This window comes from Crocodylus siamensis, chromosome 12 (genome assembly GCF_052110815.1).
Source record: "Crocodylus siamensis isolate JL-2025a chromosome 12, ASM5211081v1, whole genome shotgun sequence".
Taxonomy (NCBI): Eukaryota; Metazoa; Chordata; order Crocodylia; family Crocodylidae; genus Crocodylus; species Crocodylus siamensis.
This window is the reverse complement of record NC_143406.1, coordinates 25,594,951-25,614,608: the sequence shown is the minus strand read 5'-3', so window position 1 is coordinate 25,614,608 and position 19,658 is coordinate 25,594,951. Positions and strand designations below refer to the sequence as shown.

Genomic DNA, 19,658 nt, shown 5'->3' with positions numbered 1-19,658 from the left:
TGAGACTAAGCTCTAGATAAGGCTGTGAGTAAGCTAATGAGTCGCATCCTTAGTATTAATACTACTCGTAACTGTCTGTAGTAATCAAGATGATATTATCCTTTTCAGTAGAGCTAGATTTAATTGTTGTACTGCTTCTCCAGGATGTATAGTGGAGATACTGTGAAAGTGGCTTTCTAGTGATTGAGCAGCCCCTGAAGGGGGATCCCAGCTTCAAGTAAGCTGCCCTCTTTTTTTTTTTTTTAAGTGAGTGGCTGTTATAGCCGGCACCAGGTGTAGCTTAGAGCTGTTAAAGCAGAGGAGGTAGGACTCATCTTTATGCAAAAGGTAAGAACTGAGCTGGAGACAACCAACCCAACAGCACGGAGCTAGTCAGCCAACAGTTCTAGAGCTCATGCAACTAGCCTGACCATTTCCCTAACGTCACTGAGTAAATCTTGGGGAGAAAACAAGGTGCAACATCCCAGTTACTCCCTGCCTCTACCAACTGACAGCTGGAGCCCAACCATGGGAGAATGTCTTTGGCAAGCAGAGGGAGACAGAAGATTATTAACTCCTCTTCAGGGCTAACACAGAAGAGGGCCCCATACTGCTGAAATCACACAGTTTACCATCAGGACAATAAATCTTACTGCTCAGATCAAAGAATTGTGTGACATACACTTGGTGCTTTACACCAAAACTAGCTAGTGCATACAAAAAATTGGATTCTATTCCCAGCTCTGTCACTGCATCACATCCAAGTAACTTGGGTCAAGTTATTTTGTCTGAGCCTCCAAGGTTTGAAATGAACCGCCTCTGGCAACAGTCTAAGCACCATTTTGAGAACCTTCAAGAGATATTTGGATGCTTATCTTGCTGGGAATCTTATGATCCCTGCTGACTTCCTACCCCTGGGGCAGGACTCGATGATCCTCCGGGGTCCCTTCCAGCCCAAACGTCTATGAAATCCTTGTTATGCCTCTAGGAAATGACTAACACCCAGAGGAAGGCCTCCACAGCAAATAAAAAGATTGAAATTAGAAGGCTACAGGTTCCATCTGAAACAAGTTTATTAGAAAACATTTCTAGGAAGATAAAAATGTTTAAAATTCCCAATTTCTTCCCCTTCACCAGGTTCAGCCCATTTTCATGGCAATGTGTATAGGTGCCTCAGTAGTTCCAAACAGCTGGGTAGCCATCTGCCATGAAGGAGTAGGTCTTCACATTAGTTGAAGCTCATAAAGCATCAGTGCTGGCTCAAATTTCAGCTTTTAACTTACGGTAAAATCTCTAAGAACAATCTATAAAAATCACAATTCTAGAACAAAATGTAATAGCACAGTGACAGCTGGCTGCACAGCTGGGGGTGGGGCACCCCTTCCAACAGGCCTACATTTTCAGTCTCAGTCAAGTTTCCTCAAATCTGAAAGCCAGAAAGGAGTGCATTAATCATGGAGCAGAATGCGACTGGCCAGTTCTAGCCTGTTCACTGACAGCAGTACCATGTGAAGCTGAAATGTAAGTCATGGGGAATAAAATCAGCCACGCTTGCATAAATCTGCTTCTTAAGACAATAGGCCAAATTCAGTCCTGGAAGGAGGGTTGCTGCTTCCCCCCTTCTCATTCAACAGGAATCAGATTGGGGATGAATGTAGGCTATTAGTTTATCAAGTATCAATGAATTTATGGGCTCCAGAATGGAACAAGCAGTTCTACCAGTGCAGAGGTAACAGGATTTGACCAATTTATGGCCCACCTATAGGTATTATCCTTTGTCCCCCTTGATGTCCTTTATCATGTGATCTATGGGCACCCCTAGGCCCGAAGTGGCAGAAGCAGTGTTGGAGAGGCCTCAATCCTGCAAACATGATCTGGAACAGATACGACAACCTCTGAGAGCTTAAATAACAGTACCTCAGCAAAGCTATAGTTAGAAATTTGTCTTTAAAAAGGGAAAGGAGGCAGGTCTCCTGTGCTTGACCAGTGTACCTGAAGTGGAACCTGTTTAACTGGATAAGTACAAGTGAGAGCCTGGACACCTCTATACTGAAAGACTGTTAATGTCTAAAGCAGTGGTTCTCAACTTTTTTAAACTCAAGGACCTCTTGGAAAATGTTAGTGCTGAGCTTTCACTTATTTTTTGACTACAGAAAAATAATGGAACAATTCTTCTGTTGCAAAGAACTCAAAGACCACAACAGTTCACTGGTTCTGGCACTACAGATTCCTATTTGAAATCTCTAGGTTTATCTTGTGAATCATGTGATGGTGTCTGTACACCTAACTGCTAATACTGCACAGCACCTTGGCTGAGTATTACTGGTCTAAAGACTCTGTTTTCCCCCTGCAGACAGGGCTTTGGCTCTAGGATGCTCAGTGTGTGAGTGCTGCCAAGTGCAAAAGCCAAATGTGAATAAAAGGCATTAGAAATCTTTCTCTAGGCCTTTGGAACACATCCAGACAGCAACCCCCTTGCTGGGCAGTGATCCTCCAGCCAACTTAACCAAAAGAAACTGTCAGGTTCCCTGGTGGATGATAAATGGGAACAGTGTTCAGGGGAAAGACTAGGGAGTCTTGGTAGTAGGCTCTCTACCAGACAAGGCTCTTCCCAAAAGGCAAGTCCCACCCCCTGTAGAAGCTTTTCTTGATCTCTAGCACATGAGATGACCAGCTGGAAGAGTTGGGGAAACTGATCAGAGGTGGGAGGAAAGGGCAGGGGACTTGAATACTAGAAGAGGGCCAAGGAATGGAAAAGGAAGACACAGCATGCTGTAAGGGATTATGCAGAACATGACTCCTTCTGGAGCTTATAAAAAGTGTCTGGGCTCAGGCTCTCCCCTCACCTTTTCACTCAGTGACCATGTCTACACAAGCACCCTGGGGACAAGAAGCTGCAGCATACCCTGGGCCACTGCTGTTCATCCCTGGGGAATGCCTGTGCCATGCGCCCTTTGGTGCACGGCCGTTTACCTTGGATGGGGTAGGGGAGGCTGGGTGCTGGCCCCAGCAGCCTTACATGGGATCATGGGGGAGCTGCAGCTGTGCTCCTGAAGCTGGGAGCTTCACTGGCAGCTGAAGTATGGCTCCGGCAGGCTGGCCCACTTTTTTAAGACATGGGTTTTGTTTGACCCCAGGATCTCCCAAGGTCAAGCCCCCCCCCACACATACTGCAAGGTAGCAGTGCAGGAAATGCCTGCATGTGCAGTGCCATATAGCATACATCTGTGCTCATCTGGACAGGGCCAGTGATGAGAACAACCCTTCTTGTAGTGGCACACTCATGTGCATAGGGGAGATTTTTTTTAGAACAGGGCAATGTTCCCCACTTGCAGGGGGAGCAGTGGGAGACCCTGCATCCCTCACCTGCAATCAAAATACATTACCTAGGGCACCATGTTGATATCCACTGAGTCATAAGCTGAAGCTCTCATCCTCTCCAGTGGCTTCCTCCAGATCTCTCGCAGAGCCTCATAGTCTGGCTTCTCCTCGTACTCTAAAGCCATTGCTTGCTGCAGGTAGCTCTGTAGGGCACCTGCCAGACACCAGGAACTTCAGTACAGATGACTGTTTCCAGGGAGCAGCACACCCAGCATTTCTGAACCAGCTGTTAACCACCACCAAAGCCCCCCTCACTGTCAGACAGTTGGAGGGACTTGGCTTCAGAATATATGCAACTTGCCCAAGGTCACCCAACATGTAAGTGGCAGAACTGGGAAGAAAACCTGGTTTCCCACCCCCACATTTGTTTTGCTCATTGGCTCATACTGCCTTCAAAGCTAGGCTCATGAACATTGCCCCACAGTGTGCAGAAGCTGACACAGTGTACACCCACCCTTGTTCCAGCACAAAGGAAGTGAGGGAGCCCGAGAGCTGGCATGTCATGGTTCCTCACTCCCACAAGAGAGCAGCTTTGAGCTTCAGTAAGTAACAACTCAACCCCCACTGCTCTGTGCCCCTGTCTGTTCCAAGGCCCTATGCTGTTCAAGTCCATACCTGGAATTGTTTTCCGGACATAGCACAGTCTCAGGAGGCCAGTCACATCCACTCTGTGCCTATAGCATTTGACAAACATTTGGTGATAAACAACAGACACAAGCAGAAGACCCCAGAGCAAGCAGCCTCCAGCCATGTGGGCAGATTAAGGCTGTGCTGGGGTGACTGAATTAAAGATGGCCGAGCCCACTCTCTGGGAGACAAACCAGATCTCACTGTGCATCTGTCTGAAATGCTGGGATAAAGCCTGATTCCACTGGAATCATGGGAGTTAACTTTCAGGGGAATTAACTTTCAGGGGAACCAGCCCTTCCAAGCTGGGTGTCTTGTTAATTCTGACTGGATCAAAGCATCTAAGTGTCCCCTGGGAGTTATGAAACCTCTGATTTCACTTCTTTACTCCCAAGGCCCCCCCAGAGTGGTAAGCCATTTCTCCCACCCCAGAGCTCACCTCTTTTTCTGCTCCATCACAGCTTGAACGTTGGCCAGCTCATTAGACCAGGGCAGGAAGCCACAGAGCCACTTCAGCAAGCAGTAGCCCAGAGACTCCAGGTCACACCGGCGAGATGGAGCTGAGGGGAGGGGAAAGAACAAAAAAAGTTTACATATGCTCAAGAAATTCTTTGAGAAAGCAGAGTTTGAGAGATGAGTAAAGAGTAGGGTTGTGTGAAATTTTGACCAGTGTTTCATTTCAAAGCTGTCAACGTGTTTTGAGCTTGAAACAGTGAAATTGAAACAACACAAAAGGCTTCAAAACAGCTTTGAAAGGAAATAAGGGCACTTGAAACATTTTGAAACATTTTGAGTTTTGAAGTAGGCTGGTGGCAGGAGGTCAGGGAGAGCCAGGACTGTGCTACAAGCAGCTCCACCAGCTCCCTGGAGCTCAGCCCAGCCGCAGGAGAACCAGTGGCAGAGCTGCTTGGACCACAGCCCTGGCTCTGATTACAGTCCTGGCCAGTGGCTCTCCCCTGCCTCCTGCTGCAAGGTCCAGGTCCGTGGAGCTGCAGAGCCTCCCACCTCCAGGCTGTGCTCACCAGGATTGTGTTCCAAGCAGCTCCACCACTGGCTCTCCCGCCACCTCCCACTGCCAGGCTAAGCTCCGTGGGGCGGGCAGAGCTGCTTGGAGCACAGCCCAGGCTCTAAGCGCAGCCCTGGCAAGCACAGCCCAGTGGCTGGAGGCTCTGCAGGCCCACTGAGCTAAGCCTGACAGTGGAGGCAAGGGAGAGCCACCGGCCATGTCTGCAATTGGAGCCAGGGCTGCACTCCAAGCAACTCTGCCACTGACCCTCCACCGCCTCTCACCACCATGCTCAGCTCCATGGGGCTGTGGAGCCTCCTGCTGTGGGGCTGTGCTCGCCAGGGCTGTGCTCCAAGCGGCTCCACCAGCCCCATGGAGCTCAACCCGGTGGCGGGAGGCGGAGGGAGAGTCAGTGGCAGAGCCGCTTGGAGTGCAGCCCTGGCTCTGAGTGCAGGCCTGGCCAGTAGCTCTCTCCTGCCTCCCGCCACCAGGCTCAGCTCCATGGGCCTGCGGAGCCTCCAGCCACCAGACTGTGCTCACCAGGGCTGTGCTCCAAGTAGCTCCACCACTGGATCTCCTGCTGCTGGGCTGAGCTCCATGGGGCTGGCGGAGCCACTCAAAGTGCAGCCTGGCAGCAGGAGGCGGGAAGAGCCAGGGCTGCACTGCAAGTGGCTCTGCCAGCCCCATGGAGTTCAACCTGCCCTCCCAGCACCGCTGGACTCCTCCCAGGGGCATGAGGCCCTGGATCTACACGCAGGATGACAGGAGGCTGTCACTGCTGCCTGGGGCCAGCAGCAGCACCAGTCTTCCTGGCACTGGGCATGGGCCGTGCCCAGGGATGCAGGCCCCCAGATCACCACATGGGATGACAGGAGGCTGGTGCTGCTGCCTGGGGCCAGCAGCAACAGCCTCCTGTCATCCCGCGGAGATCTGGGGTTCTGCACCCCTGGGTGAAGTCTGGCACAACACCACAGGCTCCCAGATCTGTGTGCGGGATGACAGAAGGCTGCTGCTGCCAGCAAGGGACACCAGTTTTGCTTTTAGCAGTTTGAGGTGCAGTTTTCCAGAAATCCCTGTACCTCCTTGAAACTTGGCAGGTGTCATGCCCTCAGAAGGGGCTACCATCCCTGCAATTTTCATCCTAATCAGGCAAGAAATGACAAAGTTATAGGCATTTTCATGATTCCCCATTATAGCCTTAGGGTGAAACTTTGAAACGCATTGAAACAGGGAAACATTTTTGACTAAACAAAACAGAACGGTGCTTCAAAACAAAATGAAACAAAACACTGTCACTTTGAAATGGCAAAACAGAAGTCGAAACAAAAAGGTGCTGTTTTGCACAGCCTTAGTAAAGATGCATGGCACAATGCCCCTCCCTCCTGCCCACAAGGGGGCAGCATGATACCAAGCCCTAGAAAGTTGCATAGCTGGAAACCATTTCCTAATGAAGGAGTATTGCCTACTGATTACCATTAGAACTCCTGGGTTCATCCCAGCTCAGCCGCTGACCCGTTTGCAACCTTGGAAGAGTCTCTACACATCTCTGTACTCCAGTGCCCTAACTGTAAAATAGGGGTAAGTAAACCAGGCTCCCTAGGCTGCAGTCTGCTAATATGTATGAGGAATGTCAAGACCTTCGGATGTGATGGCCTGGGGAATGGTAACATGCAGTCAGCGAGCTCTGCTGGGAAACGACAGAAGCCCCCATCTAGGGCTATGCGAAATTTTGGTAGCTATTTCGTTTTGGAGGTGTTTCGAGCTGTTTTGGCACCCACAACACCAAATTCAAATCAAAATGGAAGGCTCCAAAACGTTTTGGAAATGTTTAAGAGAATGAGCGTCAGAGCCAGGCTGAAACAAAAACTAAGAAGAGGGAGGGGAAAGAAGGGGGGGGAAGGACTGCTCTGATAGTGATGTCTAGCTCCTCGTTTGATTCCTCAGCTGATTGCTTCCTCCACACCTCTCTGATCATTTTCCCACCAGGCACGGGTCCCTGATCTGTGCGCGGGGTTTCAGCAGGCTGCCACGGCAAACTAGGGCCAGCAGCAGCTGGTTGGTGCAGGCTGTGCTGAGCACTGGGATGACTGTGGTGACGCCACTGACTTCAGCCTGCAGTGGCAGCCTGTTGAAACCTGGTGTGCAGATCCACTTTGTGGAGGGCTCTACCACAAGCCCTCAGATGCCCCAATCACCGCTGCCAGAGCCGGTGAGTGCAGGGCTTTTTTTTTTTGGTTGCTTTTTTTTAATAAAAGTTCTGCATTCATCAGCTGCAGAGCATGCAGATGACAGAATGCTGCTGCTGCCAGTGGGGGCCAGTGCCAGCACCCGAGTCTGCCTGGAGCAGCCCACACTGAGCGCTGAAAAGAACCCAGTGATGCCTGGAAGAACCCAGCACACTGATCTGGGGTCCACTCCTGCCAGGAGGGCTGAGGGGAATGACAGCATGCTGCCAGCAAGTCATACTAGTTTTGCTTTGAACAGTTTGAGGTGCAGTTTCACAACCTCCCCCACACATATCTCCTTGAAACTTGGCAAGTTTCATGCCCTCAGAAGGGGCTAACATCCCTGCAATTTTCATCTGAATCAGGCAAGGAATGACAAAGTTATAGGCATTTTAGTGATGCCCCATTATAGCCTATGGGCGAAACGCCAAAACAGTGTCGAAACTCTGAAACAGATTTGGTTGATTTGAAATGGGACAATGGTCCAAAACACTGAAATGAACCACTGTTCCTCCGAAACTGAAACAAGACACGGCCATTTCGCACAGCCCTAGCCCCATCATCTGCGCCTTTTAGCAGTAGATTGGGTGAGGCACCAGTGAGTGTATGGAAGGAAAGTGCCCAGGCCAGATACTGGAGCTAGGCCCTTTCCCAGGTCTAACCCACTTTGGGAAGGGACCCCAGGAAGGTTCTGGTATGCGTTCCTATTCACCAGCACACCCTGTTCCTGGATTTCTACTCCCTACTCTGGCTGGGTTTCAGGTAGACTGGAAACATCCTCATGCCTCCTGCCCAAGTCACTTGGTGGAGCTGCATGGCAGGAGGGAGCAGTAGGTTGGCTGGCTGGGAAGGACACTCCCTAGATGAGCATCAGGAAAAGGGAAACAAGCTCAAGTAGAGGAAGCCACAAGCCAGCAGGGCTGGCACAGCAGAGGTCTTTCCTGCTGGACTTTGCTGCCTAATGTTGGGGCTGTATGATCTCACCAACTCCTTTGTGGCTATCCAGGCTGATGAACTCGATGGTGCCCTCATGAGGAGTCCTGCTGCCTTCACGGTAAGCCACGTGCTTTCCCTCCGGGCAGTATCGGAAAGCGAAGCAGTAGCCTGCCAGAGTGACCTGAGAGACAGTGATAAAGCTTAATGGCTTGTGGAGGGACCCCAGCAAGAGGTAAGAAGGGAGCACTGTTGATCTGGGAAAGCCAAAGAGCTCTCCATCCTCTTACCCCTTCTTCAGGGAGATCTCCAGTGGGAATCAGTGACACCTCCAGGGCATCCCATGCTCTTTCCCTCTCTGGTTTCTTATATAAACAGACTGTAACCCAAGGCATCAGGACCCTTTCCTGGCCTACAAAGATCCTTGGTTTCTGTAAGCAGTAGCTGCACAGGATGCGGGCTCTGCTCCCATTGCATGCGAGTCCCAGCAATTAGCACCCCCTCCCTGTGGGCACAGTGACAGAGCTCCATTTCCACACCCAGGAGCCCTCCCACAGCCTCTGCTCACATGTGGGTCCCTCTGCCCCTGCTGTTCTCATTCCCCACCTGTGTGAGGTCCACTGGGTTCACAAAGATGTTCTCAGCAGCGAGGTCTCCATGGACATACTCGTTCTCATGGATGTACTCCAGGCAGTCTAGCTACAAGTAGACATTAGGACAGGACATCAGAGCCAGACAAAGCATTTTGGCACCTTGGTTAACTCTATTAGGGGCCTCCAGGCCAACTTTCCCTGGGTACTCAACACCTGGCAGACTGAGAAGAGGGCTCACTAGGTCCAGTCCTTCTCAGCCTCTGCTATTCAGGTGTTGAGGGACAAACCTGAGAAATTCAAGGGCTTCCATTCACTCCCCAACTTCCAGCATCCTTGAGGGTGAACACAGATACACCCAGGAGTTTGTAACTACCACCTCCAGTGCAATCTAACACAGAAATCAGAGACTGGAGCCCAGCTCAGTCCACTGGGCCCTGGTTTGCTAAGTTACAGAGCAAAAGCAGTTTCTACTGACTTCAAACGCTGTGTGTGCGCTACTACTTCAGACCGTGAAAAATGTATTCTGGCAGGTCTGTGCAATTTCATTTGGCTCTTCTCTACTTTTAAACATGAATAGCTGGATGTGACTTGGCTTCCTGTTCTCTCTCATCCTATGCCTAGAGCAGCAGCAGACTCAGCATCTGCAGTGCACTGCTCCCAAGCCCAGCCTGTGTGAGAAGCAGCATCCTCTTCACAACCCTACCCCACGTACCAGCCGCACTGCAACCTGGAAAACTGCTTTCTCTGTCAGGTCTGTGCCATCGTCAAGGATGGACTGAAGGGTTCGCCCTAAATCTGGGAACACCAGAAACCTGTGACAGGAGAAAGAATTAATTAACTCAAGTGTTCAGCAATACCCCTCAAGGGTAGTTTCCAAGGTCCTCATGCCACTATTGCCCAAACCTCCACGTAGACTAGTCTCCCTTTACCTCTTGTTTAACAAAGACAAAAATTTCCCTCAAAAATGAAGGGAGAGAAATGCAAACCACATCACGTTTTGCTGAAGCTTCAGCAATCCCTCGCCCTTATTACTGACAGAGTCTTTGAATCAAGATGTTTTCCCTGCTGTGAAAAGCTTACAGTCCAAGACAGAAGACACCCCACCAGGAGAGGAGTGAAGATACAGCAAGAAAAAAGGATCACTGGAAAAAGGAAGAGAGTTGTGACCATATGAACAGAAAAAGGAAAACTCTTCCAAAAAGTAATGGGTATTGCAAAGGCAGCAGTGGAAGGAGAGGGGGCAAGGAAAAAGGAAAGGCAGGAGGAAACAAAAGCACCCGGGCAGGTCAGGAAGGGGCTGAGTAGGAAATTGATGCAGAAGACATGAAGCTGAAGCAGCAGGAGGAAAAGTTTTTCACCTGCAGTATTTTGGAACGACTAAATGGAGGAGTGATGATAGAGGTGGGGGTTATAGCCATCACCACTGCATATACTACAGGGTTAGGAGCTAGTGGGAAGATAGCCAGAAAAGGAAGGTATTACAGAGGGGAGGTCACAGGCAGAGCCTGAAGTGGGATGAGAGAAAACAGATCCTAAGAGATGGAGAGGGCAATAGTAATAGATATGCAGGAACCCCTAGCAATGTCTGTCTGCAGTCATGGACCTGCCTCACCTGTAGCTACTTGCATGGAGTCCAAAGCCAATGCAGTTTGGAATTCCCAGCAAAGGCACCAAATGCATCTTCTTCCACTTATCCACTAGGAGGGAGACACAACAGTCAGAGAGTTGTGGCTTTGCTGTGTTGCTGGCTGAGGCACTTTACAATTGCAAAAGCACCCACCCAGCCCTACAGGCAGGAAATGCCCTTTTCTCACAGACCCTTTCTGCACCTGGCAGGCCAGATACAAAGTTCACCCATAAGCAACAGTTAAGCAGACAGCTCGGTGTCAGGTAAACAGAGCTCTAGAGGGAATCACTGATAGATAAGTGGGGACAGATGAATAGCTGCAGGGATGCCAAGTTTTGGCCAGGGAAGGAAAAGATGTCAAGCTCTTCCCACAGCAGCAGGTTTACCTCAGGTGCTTGGACAGGGGGTGAGTGCCAGATAGCAGGCTCTGCATAGCTCGGTCTGAAAGAACAACTCAGGAATGGGACTCTCAGCAACCTGGGGTTGATGCACCCTAGAGACCATGCATCCACCACCCAACAGGCCAGGGTGCAGGGTAAACATCTGCCACTGAAACCAATTCAAGTCATGGACAGGGGAGATCCTACTGCACACACCAGGGCCAAGTACAAGGAGGTTACTGCACAGGTACTGCCCAGGAGAGCCCGTGGACCTTGTCCTTTCCTGCTTCTGGGACAGGGGACACTTTACACACTGATCAGCACTGGATGCCTTTCAGCACAGACTGATTAACAAACTGATGCTCCCAACTGGCCTTATAAGAGAGTCCCCTGGCTGCTCTGCAGGGATGACCCAGTGACTGGGGGCTCAGCCTTCCAGAAAATAATCCACACCTCCTCCTCCTGGGAGAACTGACCTGTAGCTTTCTTGGCAGCTCGCTGTAAAAAGTTCTGCTCATTGTAGATCTTCCCATTTTTGGCATCCTGGGAGGGGGAAGAGAAAGAGGTGAAATTTCAGTGTTTAACCATCACCATGTACTGTCATACAGTGACAGTACATCTCTGGCAATTCTTGCCTGCTCATCTCAGGCCTCTTCACTAAGTGGGTGAGGATTAAAATCCCTATTTTATGGACATGGAGTGACCTGCCTAAGGTCACCCAGCAGCTCAGTAGCTGAGGTGGAAACAGACACAGGGTCTCTGGATTCTCTGTCCAAGGTCTACTGAACCACACCACCTCCCAGGATCTGGACAGTTCAGCTAGCCCCAGAACAGAGGTCTCAGGACAGAGGGTTCTAAGTGCTACTGATTTGAACACTGCAGGTTAGCAAGTGTCCCAGAACTGAGAGACCTGCAGTTACTTTTGGAGTAAAAGCTGTCACACCAATAGATTATTGAACTGCTTATTCTATGAACTTTCTTGGGGTATTCTGGGCTGATGAAAGGAGTTAAATTCACCAGCCCATTCAGCTACTGCATGAGTATGACTGTAGCTTATAACAGGGAAGTTCCAGCCAGGAATTGCACAATAGCCCAAAACAGGCAGCTCCCACCTGTATTCCAGCCTGTCAGGAAATAGCTAATCCAGCATGGAAGCCTCTTATAGAACTTCCTACCCAACAGAGGTTCCAGCTTAACTGCTGGGTACTGGCCCTGAGCTCTCAGGACCCATCTTTATATACCAGTGGGGATCTGTCCCCACCTGTGTTTGGTACTTCCCTTTTCTTACTGCCCCAAGATACCCAGATGCTCATTCAGAAGCTGCAGAACACAAGCTAGATTAGCTAGTTTAGGATGTCACATGATAGGAGGTGGTGGCCATTCTAGATCTGCTGGCCCTGCTTGATATCATGAGCCCCACACCCATGCAGCCAGCAATGCTGTAAATCAGCCAGCAGACAATGTTGAATATCAAGCTGCAGAGCCTGTCTAGACTTTAGTGCCTTTCTGCTAGGAACATTTTGGCTGGTGGGATGTGAAGAACCTGTCCTGATTCTAAACCCTTAGCACCAGTTCATACCTGTGTGTCTATACATCCTCTGGCCTTTACTCCCATCGTATCCCACACTCCTCTCTAAGGAATAGGATGTGGGGCTTGGGTCATAGGTAGAAATAATGGGGAGTGATAGCTACTGTGTGAGGGCTTAGATCAGTGATTCTCAATCAGAGTGCTGCAGACCCCTGAGGTGCTTTGAGATCCTTTCAGGTGTGCCACAGGGTACCTTGCAATGTTAGCACTGATATATATGCAAATATGATTCACAAGACAAACCCAGAGGAATCCAGTAGGAATCCATAGTGTTAAAAACATTCTGACCTGTAAGGTTGAGAACCACTGGGTTAGATGGTTGCTGGATGAATGGTGCTATGGCAGAACTGCTGAATGGAAAAGCCGGTGATGCGGGGAGCAGTGGGGGAGGGCACGTGTGTGTGTGCACATGTGTGTGTTACAGGCATGATTAAGGCTTCTTGGAAACTAATTAGTTCTGCCCAGCTTTGTGGTATTTACCCTGTACCGGACAAGACTCCCCACCAATGCCCTCCCTCTCCCAGATGGTTGTTTCCCTGACACAAAAGGGAGAATAAATTGGTTCACGTTACTGCAAAAGAAGGCCTATCTTAAAACACCTAACTCCCTGTGCATGCTAATCATCACTGCTGCTGCTACCAAAGCCAAATTTCTGAAAACCATTAGTTTCCAGAGCCAAGGCAGATGTGAGATGGCAAGCTGGATTCTACTGTGGCTCTTGAATTGTCAGCAATGCTGTCAGCTACATTCCAGCTATAGAGTAGTTATTACTGGGAATGAGGAGAATTCTGAAGACCCTGGCTGGATTGGCAGATGCCGGGATGCTGGCACAGGGCTACAAGGCTAGATTAATCAGCATTTGATTTATAAGCTCACTCTGAAGCTGCAGAGGAAGAGATGGAGAATCTCTTAGTGCTGGGGTCTAAAGTAATTGTCCACACTGAGCACAACCAAGAGCCTGATTTTCAGGGATTCTGAACATCTTCAGCTTCCATGGGACTTCAACAGGATTTGTGGGTGCTCAACAGCTCTGGAGCAAGTGCCAGGATTCCAGCCTTTCCAGTTTTTTACATGGAAAAAACTGTTACTCTTGTAACAACTCAATAACATGTGTTACCTCATTTACCATCCTGAAATCAACAGGACTGCAGAGGGATAACTGACAGTAAATATGCAGCTAGTGAGTCTAAACGGCAGCCGCTCTGGAACAGCTTTTCTTTAAATACTCACAAAAATGCAAGGAAAACAGATGCAAGGAGGCCCAGCTTCTATTCAAAACCAAGTAAAATACTCCTAGGGAACTGTACTGGGCTTTTCAGCCTAAAGGAGGAAGTCCAGTCATTTCTTTAAATAAGCGCTACCTGCAGCGATGCTAGTTGCTGCCCCATTATATCTCATAGTTTAAAGGCCAAGGGCATCACTATGATTTCCTGGTCTGAACTTGTGCGTTAAAGCATTCTACAACCGTTTGCCATGGCTTCTGGCAGGATACTAGCCAGTCAGACCACAGGGCCCCACACAAACAGAACACTAAGGCTTATGAACACAGATCAGGACTCACAAGTTTGAGAGAGCATCTTTGCTTTTGAGGACAGGCTCCAGATGCTGACTGTGCTGCGAAGGGATGGAATCAACAAGGTTATGGGAGCATGAGACACAGGTATTTGCAATGCTGGTAGCCCAGAAACTAGCATTACTAAATATACCAAGATGCAATTTGACTCCTATTTCATTATTCTCTGCTTCTTTCACTTCAGGGCTGTGAAAACACTATCTGTGAAGACTTCTTTGCAAGTAGCTATGTGACAATTCCCACGTTGCTTCCAAGGCATAAGACCTTTTTTGTTTTTCCTGTCCAAGTCTTGTAAAAGCTCTAAGCACACTAGCATCTAGGCATGGGCACATCAGCAGGGCAGTTTCTTCTTTGAACACAGTATGCAAACAGGAGGAGTCATCCCCAGAGAAAAGAGGGAAAAAGTGTACAGGACAGCATGCCAGTGACAAAGCAGCTCATAGTGCCTCTTGCCTTTTTCTAGAGACAGGAACTTTGAGGTAAGCAGCCAGATTAACATACATAAAAGAAGTGTAGACTCCCAAATTCAGGTACTGGTAGGAACAGGGAAACCCATTTGGACAGTGACGCCATGTTGATATTTATGTAAATGTACCTTTAGAATTCTCCAAGTGTGTTTTGGTCGAAATATAAGATCTTAAACTTATATTTACGAGGTCAGCCTCTGTCATTCACTTTTCACATGTCAGAGCAACCAGAGATAAGGATTCTGGTAGGGAATGAAAGGGGCAGTCTGGGCTACCTAAACAGGGCAAGACTACAGGATCGGGAGTGAGATGGGAGAAGGATGACTATGTCCTTCATTTGTCTAAGTTGCCACTATGCCTATGACTGGTCCTGCCTGCAACTGGGAAGTATTACCATGAGACTCCAGTTTTCATACAGCAATGTATCCGCTCTTCCCCACCAGCCTGAACTTTCACCCCCTTGCCATAGTACAAGGCCACACAGCACCTTCATATATCAGCCCCCAGTTGCCCTGGCTCAGAAGCTTCACAAGTTTCCACTGTTTGTTGTTCTGGTCTGTCAGGATCTCCCCCTCTGGGAGAGGAGCTACCAGGGCATTCCTGATGCGGCGCGGAGATCGAGGACTGAACTTTGCTTCAATGGGGAGACACAAAAAAGATCAAATAGCAAGAGACAATACAAAAAGATGCACCATACCCACACTCAAGCAAAATGCAGCCCGGATTCAAATCCAGAGTTACTCTGAGCAACCTACAGTGGCTTGTCTCCCATTCCCAGGGACTCTACCCCGCTCCCTTGAGAAAGCCTTGGATTTCAGCTACTTTCCACCCAGCGGAGGACAGACTTCTCTTACAGTTCAGCCACAGCTCTCTACCTCAGCCAGGAGGTGAGGGGAAAAAAAAGGAACAATAGAGAAGACAGGCACACAGACAGCCAAAACACAAGAAAACCATTTCTGCAGTGCCCCAGCACCAAATAATAGCAATGATATTCCTGTCTTCTTCTCCCACCCCAGGCACAACAGAGCTGAGTAGTACCCTGATTCTCACCCTTGGATGCCACTGTGGTCCCCGGGGACATGGCCTTGGGGCTCCGAGCCTCCTGTCTGGCTGCAGTAAAAGCTGGGATTTTCTCAGGTGACACCCATTCTAGTTTTGTTTTCACAGGAGATGTCACTGGCAGCAATGGCTCCTCCTGCATCAAGGCTGTAAAGAGAAAACAGTGCATAAAGAAATGGGCCCTCACAATACAGTCCACATTATCCCAGTGATGAAAATCATATTACTTTGTTACTAGCATTTTTTATCCATGGCTCTCAAGCCCTTTACAGTTACTGTAGTTTCATGATCCACCCTGGTAAAGTCAACAAATGAGGCTATTCCCACTGTACAGACTGAAAACTTCAAGCACAGAAGAGACAATTGACTTCTCCATGGCAACTGCCTAATGCCCCAAAGTCCCCAGTTGAAACTGTATTTCCCTTCTCCTCTACAAGTGTGTCTGAAAACCAACAATTTGGTACACTCTAGGGTTACCATACATCCAGATTTTTTTGAGCCCTCTGATCTCTGTCCGTGCGGGTTTTTTAGATCTACCCAAAATGCCGGGATTTTGCTGTGTTCCAGGGGTAGGAGCAGGGGGAGTGCGACTGGAGGCAGCAGGGAGCACAGACATACCTGCCTGCAGCTGCAGTGGTACGGGCAGACCCATATGGTACTCCTTGCTGCCTCCATCACCCCCCCCCCCTTGCTCCTACCCCTGGAGTACAGCAAAATCCCAGACATTTGACAGGGCGGGGGGGGGGGGGGGGGGGGGGGGGGGGGGGGGGCTGCCTGCCCCTCCAGGGGGAAAAGCGGGGGGGCAGCAGGGAACTTTGCGGCTGGCGGCAGTACAGGCACTGGTGCCTGCGCTCACTGTGCTCGCAGTGGCTGATCAGCCAGGAGCTGATGGGGAGCAGAGGGGAAGGAGAGGGAGGTGGGGGGAGAGGGCCCTGGCCATTGCAGCCCTATCCCAGGGTGGGGGGTGCCACATGTCTCCCTTCCTCTTCCCTCCAGCCTGTGCTGCCGCTGGACAGGCTCCACCATTGCCTGCATGAATCAGAGTCACCAGTCAGGACACGGAAAGCTAGGGCTGGGGGACTGCAGGTTGGCAGTGAGGGGCACGACAGACTGTGAGTTGGGAGTGCCAGGCGCTGGCACTCCCAAGGGGCTGTGGGTCAGGAGTAAGGGGCACCATTGTGGCCAGGGGGCAGGGTACTGCAGGTTGGAGTGAGGGGCATGGGCAGGGTTGGGGTCAGTGGGTCGGGAGTGAGGGGCAGCAGCAGGGCAAGGGGGGGTGGCTTAGGCAACAGAAGGGGCAGGGTTGGGGCACTGCCAGCCCCCGATCATATTGCCCCCCCACCATGACGGGTCCAGTATGGTAACCCCAAGTGGTGCCAGCCTTTTTGGCAGGCGTGCCACAAGTTAGCCCCAAACCCTCACCGAGGCCTACTGCAATCCCCTTGCCCCGACCGACCCAGCCGGCTGCTCCCCGCACCCCCGCCCCCGGCCCGGCCTGGCCGCAGGGTCTCCCCGCACAAGCACCGCCCACAGCCGGGCCCTCGCTCCCGGCCCGGCCTCTCGCCTGCGGCTTCCCGGCTGCAGCCTCCGGCGGCGGCGGCGGCGGGCGCCCCGTGCGAGGGCGGCTCCTGGGCCCGCGCCGGTAGCTGCTCTCCGCAGCCCGGACAGAAACGGAAGGCGGGCTCCAGCCTCTGGCCGCAGCCGGGGCAGAAGCGCGTCATCCTGCAAGACAAGCGCAGAGGAGTCAGCGCCGCGCGGGGCCCGGCCCGGCCCGGGCCGACCCCCGAGGACCCCCGGCCCGGCCCAGACCTGGGCGCCTCGCAGGGCGTTGGTGGCGGCGGGGGGCGGGCGCCCCGAGCCCGAGCCCCGCGGCCGCGTCTCCCCATGGCCGCCCGGCCCCAGCCCCGCCTCGCCTCGGCTCCCGCCCCGCCCCGCCCCGGCGCCGGGAAAGGCAGCGCAGGGCCCACACCGACCTGCCGCGGGGCCCTCGTTCCGGGTGGTCAACGGCGCCGAGAAGCCGCGCGGGAGCGGGGCCGCGGCCGGGGCCTACGGCGCTCACGCGAAAGCTGGACACAAACCAGCAAAACACATCTTCGGGCCCTCGCTTGAGAGCGGGTTTGGTCCCTTTTACAGCTGAGGGGCAGCTTCTGTGGTGGAAACTGCTCGGTGCGGCTGCTGTCCACCAGCGCAGCTAGCCAGGGCCTGTGCAGTCCGGCTGCACTTACTGGATGGGCCAGGCACCAATACCGATGGTGTAGCACGGGCCTGGCAGGATTTGGGGCCACTGCCTCTTACCCTGCTAACACCTGTTGGTCTGAGCCCTGTTGAGATTTGTGGTTCCCAATCTTTTCAGACTCCAGGGGCACGTTGGTACAGCCACACACCCCTTGGAAAGGGCTGGCTCTTCATTTTTCGCTCACTTTTGGACTGCAGATGAATCACGCGGCAGTTCTGCTGCAGCAAAGACCTCGGACCACAACAGGTCAGATATGTTGGATGCTGCAGATTCCTACTTGAACTCTGGGTTTATCTTGTGAAGGATGTTGGCACAGTGCTAACATAGCACATGTCCTGAGGCACTCATGAGCCTTAAGTTGGTTCCTTATTCCCAGTTCCTCAATAAAAGTTTCTTGTTAATGAATTATCCAGTCTAAAAAGAGAATTTCATTAGCTATGCATATTTAGTAATTGATGCAGGATATTATTTTATGTATTAAGTACAGAGCCCTAAAGGAAGCTCAGATTCAGATGGGATTATGGGGCAAAATACTACTTGGGCCACCCCCAACTTCCTGTTGATGCCCCCGGGAGATGGTACCAAAGAACTCCGAGTGCGGCTTGGCCCTGCCAGGCTGCCAACTGACAGCCCCCAGACACTGTACTAAGTATGTGGGCTCGAATAAGGAACTGGCTTTTGGGGTTGGATTATGGCAGGAAATCCTTGGGCCACCCCACCCCATGACCCTGTACCAGCAGGGGACTCTCCTGAATATCTGACCAGAGTCTTGCTCAGTCCAAAGCACAGCTTGGTCCTGCTGGGCTGCAACTGACAGCCCTCCCCACAGAAACTACTAAGTATAATGGCTCAGATATGGAACTGGCTTTTGGCCTGGGATTATAGCTGGAAATCTTCCTTGGGCCACCCCAACCCATGACTCTGTGGCCCGGCCCAAAGTGCAGCTTCTTTGTGCCAGGCTGCCAACTGACAGCCCCCCATGCCCACTGCACTAAGTATGTGGACCCAAATAAAGAGCTGGCTTTTTGGCTGGGATTACAGATGAAAATACTTTGTGAGCCACTCCATAACATACCTCTGTGCCACCCTCCCACCCAGACAGCCCTGACCAGAAATCATCTGCTATCTGTGGTGTGCTGCCAGATAAAAAAAATCTTTTAATTGTATCTGAGTATTGTAGAAGTCAGGTTGTAAAGTTACCTGAAGGTTAAATTGCCTGAGGGGGATTAGGTGCTTCTGACCCTTTTAGCATTTCAAATGTAGTCATTTGACTCCAAGATCCCCCCTAGCATATGGCTCCAGACGGATGTGGTGACTTTCTTTCCACTGTCTCCTGTTCTGGAGGCCTATCTTGCTGCTTTGGGCTTTGCAATCCTTCTGCTCATTTGCTGCTGAACTTTGCTTTGTCTGCTACTGAGTGTCAAAAGGTGAGAAATCTTTGCAGGTAGGTACACATTTTCCTATTGAATTTAAGGATAATGTTTCAAGGGTTGATTGTAGATCTCATATAGGGGAAAATAGAAGAGTTGAGATGTAAAGGAGAATATAATCATTAATATATACCCTTCAGAGAATATTTACAGGTGTCTCTATAGAAATCAGGAACATTGAACCTGTTTTATGAATGTGTTTACTCTGTCAGTATACAAAACTCAGGGATAGCTGGGAGGCTTATGTGTCTACACTGCTTGATGAAAAACAGAGGTGCAGTAAGCAGAAAAGATTCCAGACAGCAGTCACTCCTGGATGTTTTCACTGAACTCTTAAGATTAAAAGTGCTTCTTCTGACTACTGTGATCTGTAATGGATCTACATGATATTATACTAGAGTATTATAGTCAAAACAGCTGAAAAAAATCCCAGAACCTACCACTAATACAGGGCAGGACCTGAAATATCTGGGGCTTCATGGCAACTTGAGAACAAGCAGAAACCCCGGCAGGGCAGTGGAGTGATGGATATCCCCAGTGGTGTGTAGGAGCAG

General features: G+C 50.7%; 2 protein-coding genes across 4 annotated transcripts in view; one reads left to right on the top strand and one right to left on the bottom strand.

Annotated features, from left to right (window-relative positions):
• Positions 1 to 1,034: 1,034 nt before the first annotated feature.
• VRK3 (VRK serine/threonine kinase 3) lies at positions 1,035 to 17,366 on the bottom strand. 3 transcript variants are annotated; one of them, XM_090023843.1, is made up of 15 exons: positions 17,248 to 17,366; positions 17,003 to 17,160; positions 15,430 to 15,585; positions 14,867 to 15,013; positions 13,901 to 13,953; positions 11,228 to 11,294; positions 10,357 to 10,441; positions 9,457 to 9,556; positions 8,758 to 8,850; positions 8,442 to 8,516; positions 8,203 to 8,335; positions 4,427 to 4,547; positions 3,976 to 4,034; positions 3,366 to 3,514; positions 1,035 to 1,405 (listed from the first exon to the last, which is right to left on the bottom strand). In XM_090023843.1, exons 1-14 carry the CDS (start codon positions 17,322 to 17,324, stop codon positions 3,366 to 3,368), a joined length of 1,473 nt encoding a protein of 490 aa, XP_089879969.1. In that variant the 5' UTR covers positions 17,325 to 17,366; the 3' UTR covers positions 1,035 to 1,405. The 3 variants fall into 3 exon arrangements, with proteins under 3 accessions (XP_089879969.1, XP_089879967.1, XP_089879968.1); XM_090023841.1 differs by lacking the exon at positions 8,442 to 8,516; XM_090023842.1 differs by lacking the exons at positions 8,442 to 8,516; positions 14,867 to 15,013.
• A 513-nt stretch (positions 17,367 to 17,879) lies between these two features.
• Positions 17,880 to 19,658, top strand: part of ABCA3 (ATP binding cassette subfamily A member 3) — a 105,792-nt gene continuing 104,013 nt past the window's right edge. Inside the window, exon 1 of the mRNA XM_090023838.1 lies at positions 17,880 to 17,920. The gene's annotated coding sequence lies outside the window, so the exon portion shown is untranslated. The remainder of the gene's footprint in view (positions 17,921 to 19,658) is intronic.

What these genes read in the sequence shown, in the direction of transcription:
- VRK3 (XM_090023843.1), bottom strand. Translation starts at nt 17,324, where the DNA reads ATGGGGAGACGCGGCCGCGGGGCTCGGGCTCGGGGCGCCCGCCCCCCG. An exon ending in CTGCAGCCGGGAAGCCGCAG is followed by an intron (nt 15,586 to 17,002) that starts GCGAGAGGCCGG and finishes TTCTCTTTACAG; the next exon opens with CCTTGATGCAGGAGGAGCCA. An exon ending in AAAGATGCTCTCTCAAACTT is followed by an intron (nt 11,295 to 13,900) that starts GTGAGTCCTGAT and finishes TCCCCCTCCCAG; the next exon opens with GATGCCAAAAATGGGAAGAT.